Genomic DNA, 7176 nt, shown 5'->3' with positions numbered 1-7176 from the left:
TTTTTAAATGCATGGATGAAGGAATATAATAACTCGGGAAAAATTACAGCAAGGAAAGCATATAAAAGGTAAGCAGTGCGCATATGTTCATATATACATTACATATACGTATGTATACCCAAATGTACAAGTTTTTTTGCGTAATTTTTTAATTTCTTTTTAAGATACTGCGAAAACTTCCGTGTTGTTCCTGTTAACCCGCCTTTTATGAAACTTACCCACTCGCCTCTGCGTTTTTTGAATGAATGAACGAGCGCGCAAGTGGATGCGTACCATCGTATGCATACCCCCGTACATATTACATACGCACGTACTACGTACCACGCACCATGTACGACACACGACGTATGTATGTTCTGAAAGTTTATGCATTTCCCCCCCTTGTTTCTGTTTTGTGTGGCGCGCCGCGGAGCGTGTAAGCGGCCGTGAACGTTCGTAACTGTGCACGTGTTCATTTGCGTGCAGAGTTCACTCCCACTCCCCCTTCCATTTGCACGCTCAACAGGGGCATTTCACTTTTGCATCATCCTGCGCGCAGCCTGCATCCAGGCGAGCGAGGTGATCAAGTTGAGAGGCACGAACTGGTTTTTCGCGCGAACGTGCATTACTGACTACACTGTGTATGATCCCTTCGTGCATACAGCAGGACAGTTTACTCTAATGAGTGAGTAGTGCACGTATCTTGCCCCCAACACCACAACCAGTAGCAGTAGCACCCCCCTCCCATTGCGCGAACAAATGGGTGTAAGCCGTTCCGCACGCTCAAACGTGCACATAACTACGCACTGTGTGTTTATGCCTCCTTTAAAAGGTGTGAACTCATTCCACAAATAAATTTTTGTTTTATGTTTTTATATGCCTCTTAAATCGTTACACATAATTTAGCTGAAAAGTTGAAGCTCCATTTAGTGACCGCAGTTGAAGGACAAGTGAAATTGCTCCCATTAAAATGACAAAAAAAAAAAAAAGTGAAATGAGAGATGATGAAAGAGATCATTTAAAAAGATAACAAATGTGTCTTATCCATTTTTGAAGCGCATAGCAAACTCCTGCGCGATTAAGTACTTCTTCACCTCCCAGGAGTGAGCACTTTCTCCTTGCGCAGTGGTGTGTGTTAGCATTTGAGTTGGGCCTTGTTTTATTACGCCCGTGCACACGTGGTTACAAGTGCTTATACACAAGTACACATTAACATGTGACGATCGAAGCGCTGTTCGGCGGAACACCTCCCTATGGGTACCCACACGTGCAGATAATCTGTTCGTCCATTTATGTAATGCGAGAGAATTTGTGAATTTATCATTGCGTATTGTTGAGGGCGTACACGTGCACGAGTTTCTGAGGGCCTTTTTTTTTTTTCTGTACTCACCTGTGCATTGTGCGTGTGGAAGGCGTGTCAATCGATTGCCTGGTAACAAAGCTGGAAAGGTGTACACACCAAAAGGATGAATTTTGTGCAACAGACATATTTGTTCTTGACCGATCTGTTTTTGTTTTCGTCCCACGAATTAATTTAACTTTGCCCCGTTTATTTCCCTGCGCGTCCTGAGCGACCATTTGCACCCCACCCCAACCAGCTGCAATACACCGCGTGCACGACGTAGTAATTTCTCTACCCCCTCATATCACACGAACATATATCCACACCAAGCAACACTGATGAATGCATACAACACTGAAGGGAGATACTTGTTAATAATATACGAAAAGGTATTTAAAATAATCTACATAAAGAATTTAAAAGATAACAAAAATGAGAAAGTCAAAGTGCCATCCCTGTTCATTTTCCGAGATACTGGAAAGTGCACTGAGAAGTTAATAAATAAAGATAAAATCAGAAAGAAAAGCAAAAAATTTGGAAATATCATAAGTGAACTAATCATAGATAATATAATTGGCACCATCGAAATTAGAGACGAGTTATTTCTGTTCGTAGTGGACAAATGGAAACTACTGTGCAAATTTTTTTACTTAAATAAATATAGGAGCATATATAAGATAGAAAAGGTACATTACATCCCTTACAATATTAACATAGTTTCCTTGAATACCATTATTAGCAATGCACTTAACGTCGATGACAACTCCAATAGTTACTTTATCAACCACTTGGTCAACCATGAAGATATAGGCAAAGATTTTGAGGTCATAAATAACAGCAGTCAAAGTCACAGCACGGCGGTGGCGAAGCGCGTCGCGAGTCCTAGTGATCACCGGAATGGAAGCGGAAATCGAAGCGGCAGTCGAAGCGGCAATCGAAACGGCAGTCGAAGCGGCAATCGCAGCGGCAATCGAAGCGGCAATCGAAGCGGCAATCGAAGCGGCAATCATGGCGACAAGGCGGGCAACGCCCCGCAGAACGCGAACTCGAATGATCCCTCCTACGAGCCAGATAGCTCAGACAACGAAATTGAGAAGGACTACAAAATGGATGAGGAAAATATGTACAACAAGCATTTTGCAAATAAAAGTAGCAAGTTAAATGGAAATAGAGCTACGAGCACGCGGAACAAATTTGGAGCTGAATTCGAAATGGAGGTCGAACCCACGAATCATAGAACCCACAGAAGTGTCAACTACAACAAGAAAGAGGAGAAAAATAAAAAAATCCTCAATTTTAATACTGCGAAAAGGTGGCTGACCAATCAGTTCAACCATAAAAATCTTTTGAACATCATTTCGGACATAACGAATTATGACGGCCGGGGTCTCGGCGAAGGTGGTGGGAGGCCTGCCTCGCGGGCGCAGCCTGGTGAGCGCTTTGCAAGCGGCGTTACTGGTGGCACCATCGGAGCTGCTAGTAGTAGCCACACCCGCAGGGGAATGCAGCGGAACGAGGAAGAAACGGTGAACACCAATTCGTCAACTCTGGACGAAAATGAATTTATGATGCAAGTGCTGAACGATAAGGAAAAGTGCTCTCGGCAGGAAAATGGAGGCATGTCGAACAAGATAATCAATAGTGAGCATAACTGCAGAGGTCGAGGTGTGGGGGAAAAGGAAAATGGCACAAGTATCTACGATGCCAATAGTAATGACGGCAACGTACGTTACGGTAGGAGTGACCAGCAAAGTATGAGGACAGAACCACGCGCATCTTATACGAATAAGGAAGATGCTCACAGAAAAAAAACCATGGACTCTTCAAAAATAAGCATTAACTTGATTGACGATTTATTTACAGATAGGAAGGACAATGAGGAATCGCCAGTTGGTGGAGACCAAACGGATAGGCAAGCAAATAAGCTAAACCACGTACGGCATGATGGTACGAAGGAGTCATATCAAATCGGAGGAAAGAAAGATCAGAATAATTTTCTAAACTGTGGGGAGAATGAGAAAAGGTCTAGTTTAGGCCCACCTGAAGGAAGCCTTCTCAGTGACAAAAAAGGTGACATTGTAGGCACAGAAGCAGCAGTTGGAGAGGTGGCCACGAACGGGAATAACGATAGTTACTACCAAAATTTGATGTGCATTTATAATGATGAAAAGAAGGGAGCAGTGAGCTCAAGGAACGAAAGCGCTAGTGGTAAAGTTGAGGAGGATAAGGGCGTACCAAACGAGAGGGGGCACAATAAGGTAAGGGATTCTCCAAAAAATGCTTCAGAAGCAGCAGCAGGAGCAGCAGCAGAAGAAGAAGAAGAAGAGGAAGGAGGAAAAAAGAAGGGAGACCTCAAGGACCTCATTAACAACTCCTACTTCAACGTAAGGAACAACCTCGTTGTGGTGGAAAATAGCGAACCTAGTGAGAAAAGGAACTCCTACCCCCTCAGCTTCAAAAACGTAAATGACGAAAGCGTCAAAGCGGATGAAAAAAAAATGAATATAAAAATGGATATGCACAAAATGTTAAAAATGATACAAAAAATTCTGACAGTCCACATGTACTACTCGTATGACTTTGACTTAACGCAATGCATTCAAAAAAAAGTGAAAAAGAATATCGAAGAGGTAGATGTAGAACCCATGTTTTCTTCATCATCAACTCATAGGAAAAGGTCCTTCCTAAATGTGAGCGAAAAAAATTTCATGTGGAATTATCAAATGATTAAAAAAATCAAGTGTAAATGCAAAATTGATGATAATTGGTTCTGCTCAGTAATTCAGGGCTACATTTCTTACACCTCTATTGAAATAAATAGGAGGTGTTTAGAGCTGCTTCTCATTAGTCGTCGCTCCTCCGTCTTGGGAGGGACACGATTTAATAAGAGGGGCATCAATGATGATGGGTATGTGGCTAACTATGTAGAGACGGAGCAAATTGTAAGAATTAACAATAGGAACATTACCTATTTGAATCGTTTTGACAAGGCTAACATGGCTGTAGATAATGTGAAGAAGCAGAAAGGGAGTGAGAGAGGAGGGTCATCCGTTGGTACCGATTTGGGAACCCCTAACAGGAGCGAAGTGAACAATTTGAGGGAGGCACAAAATAGCATCGTAGGAGTAGCTCCCCCCTCTAAGGTGCATCCACTTACAGGGAGTGCGCCAACTAGTGGTGGAAAGAATATGCATGAAGGGGAGTTGCACCCGTTGGGCAAAGTGCCCCATCCGCTGGAAGAAGAGAAGTCGCGAGGTGGGGAAGGCACTGCCGAGACGAGTGTTAATAACGAAAAGGCTAGCGCCGGGGAGAGCGGCCGAGCCAGTCAGGGGTGCATCAACAGTGACAGCAACTTCGAGAACAGAATAATCTCCCTTGTCCAAATAAGAGGGTCGATTCCGCTCTTCTGGAAACAGCATTCCATGTCATCACACGTAAACATACAGCGCTCTTCACTGCTAAGTATTAAGGCCTTCAAGGAGCACAACAAAAAATTGATCACAAATTATGGCAACAACATTTACTATATAAATCTTCTGAGTCAAAATAAAAATAACGAGAAGAAGTTAACCAAAAAAATGATCGAGCTGATTAACTATATTAAGAAGGACAAGCATTACAAAGAGAAAAATTTTATTAACTACATCGAGTATGACTTTCACATTTCTGTAAAGAACAAAAGCTTTGAAGATGCCATGAATGATTTTATTAACAAAGTTCTACTGAAGGAGATAAAGAATGTGTCCTTTTTTATGGAACCCTCGAAGAGTGTGGTCGAGGGGGGCGCCAATACAAACAGCAGTAGTAGCAACAATATCAGCGAAAACCACGAGTGCGTTTTTCAAAACGGAGTGTTTAGAACCAACTGTTTGGATTGCCTAGACAGAACCAACGTCTTCCAGTACTACTACACGCTGTTCTTCATCCTGTATGTGTTGCATGTGTCAAAAAATGACATCTTTTTAAAGCCAGTAAAAAAATCGCACCTGTGTTTTTACAAAAATTTTAATACTCTGTTTAATAGCAAGAGTGTGACCATAGTGACTACCCTCCCCACGGACAGCTACCTGCTGGAGCTTTCTGAGAAGTCTGGCATTAACAAGAATTACGACTACAGCAAGGGGAGCAGCAACAGTAGTGGTAGCTTGTTTGAGGATTACTGCTATGTCAACGAGGGGGGAGCCCCCCACAATGAGGAGGGCGCAAACGGTGTGAGTAGCGTAAACAATACGAGCGGCGTGAACAATGCGAGCAGTGTTAACAATACGAGCGGTGTGAACAATACGAGCAGCGTGAACAATATGAGCGGCGTGAACAATATGAGCGGCGTGAACAATATGAGCAGCGTGAACAATATGAGCAGCGTGAACAATATGAGCGGCGTGAACAATATGAGCGGCGTGAACAATATGAGCAGCGTTAATAACGAGAGCAGCGTTAATAACGAGAGCAGCATCAACAACGCGAGTAGCGTTAAAAATGGCGGAAGCAACCTCCATAACGGTAGCAGCCTGAACAGCGGCGGCGGCAAGAAGGAATGCCTCAAGAACGAAATCATGAGCAGAATGGAAAAGGAGGAAAAGAAACATAGAATGTCTTACAGCAATTACGAGAGGGAAGATGAAAGGAAGTTTAGCGGTCGACAGGAACAGCCTGATGAATATGTACATATTTTAAAACATTTCTTTAAAAAAATGTGGGTAGAAAATGGAGATATTATTAGTACCCATTACACAGGAACGGGTAGCGTCTTTTCTTCGCAAATAAATGTTGGAAGATCTTCCCTAAGTACAAACATTGACCATGCAATCAAATCTATTGAGAGATTTTATCAAAATAATTTTGAGGATAATTTCAGACAGGAGTGTATCGATATTATTTTGTGCACAGGGAAGTATAGTAAAATTAAGAGAAGAAATTTTATAGGGGCCGATTTTAACTATTTTTTAAATTACGGGAATTTTATGAATAAGGAGAGCTTCCTCGGTTTAAGGGGCAGGAATATGGGTCTTTCGATTCCGTATCTACCCTATGGAAGGAATGCGCAGATGAGCAAGGCGCATCCGAGTGAGGGGCTGATCCAAACCGAGCAGGGTACCTCCAAGGAGAATCACACAAGGGGAAGAAGCAAACATAAGCCATCTGAGTATAACACCAATAGCAGCGATTCGAGTGAGAATGGGGTTGAAAATAGTAGTAGCCTGCTCGAAGAGGAGCAAGACGAGGATGAAGGGCGCTTATCGAGGGGGAGAAGCAAGCAAGGTAAAATTAGAGGACCCAGCAAGAATGCAGAAAGGAAGAAGCTGGAAGGAAGGAGAACTAAGGAGAGACATTCAGAAGTAGAGGATCCTCTCAGCAAAGGCGTAAATTTTGAGGATGACAAAGGGAAGGACGATGAAGAAGAGTCGGAAGAGCAGCAGGAACACGCATACCAATCACCTCACGCGAAGGAGCCACGTAAAATGCACAAATCGGTGAAGCGGGCCAAAATGAAGAAGACGAAGAAGGTGTATCTGGCGGAGAGCGAAAGCAAGGAGATTGTCCACATGAGGAGGGAAAAGCCCTGCGGGAAATCCACCTCCATGAGCGATGCGTACTCACGAACAAATGTGAACAATGACAGCAGCGCAGAGAACACAATAAACAGCAACAGTAGCAGCAGTGGTAGCAGTGACGTGAGCGGAAGCAGAAGTGAAAGCGGCAGTAGCATCTCAGATATTAACGTCCTGAAAAAGAGGAAGAAGAAAAAAAAAAGAAAAAATGTAAACAAAAAAGGAAAGGAAAAAAAAAAAAGCGATCTAGTGTATATGAAAAATCTGTATAAAAAAAAAAAATATATACAACGTGAGGAATAG

At 42.8% G+C, this 7176-nt stretch overlaps 1 protein-coding gene across 1 annotated transcript; it reads left to right on the top strand.

Moving 5' to 3' along the window:
• Nucleotides 1-1659: 1659 nt before the first annotated feature.
• On the top strand, nt 1660-7176 carry PCYB_011290 (endonuclease/exonuclease/phosphatase domain containing protein; the record flags this gene model as incomplete). The annotated part of the gene is made up of 2 exons (XM_004220635.1): nt 1660-4351; nt 4481-7176. The coding sequence occupies 2 exons, from the start codon at nt 1660-1662 to the stop codon at nt 7174-7176; spliced, it is 5388 nt and encodes a 1795-aa protein (XP_004220683.1).

The sequence above is a fragment of the Plasmodium cynomolgi genome, chromosome 1 (genome assembly GCF_000321355.1).
Source record: "Plasmodium cynomolgi strain B DNA, chromosome 1, whole genome shotgun sequence".
Lineage (NCBI taxonomy): Eukaryota > Apicomplexa > Aconoidasida > Haemosporida > Plasmodiidae > Plasmodium > Plasmodium cynomolgi.
The sequence above is the reverse complement of the archived record's forward strand: the minus strand, read 5'-3'. Positions and strand labels throughout refer to the sequence as shown.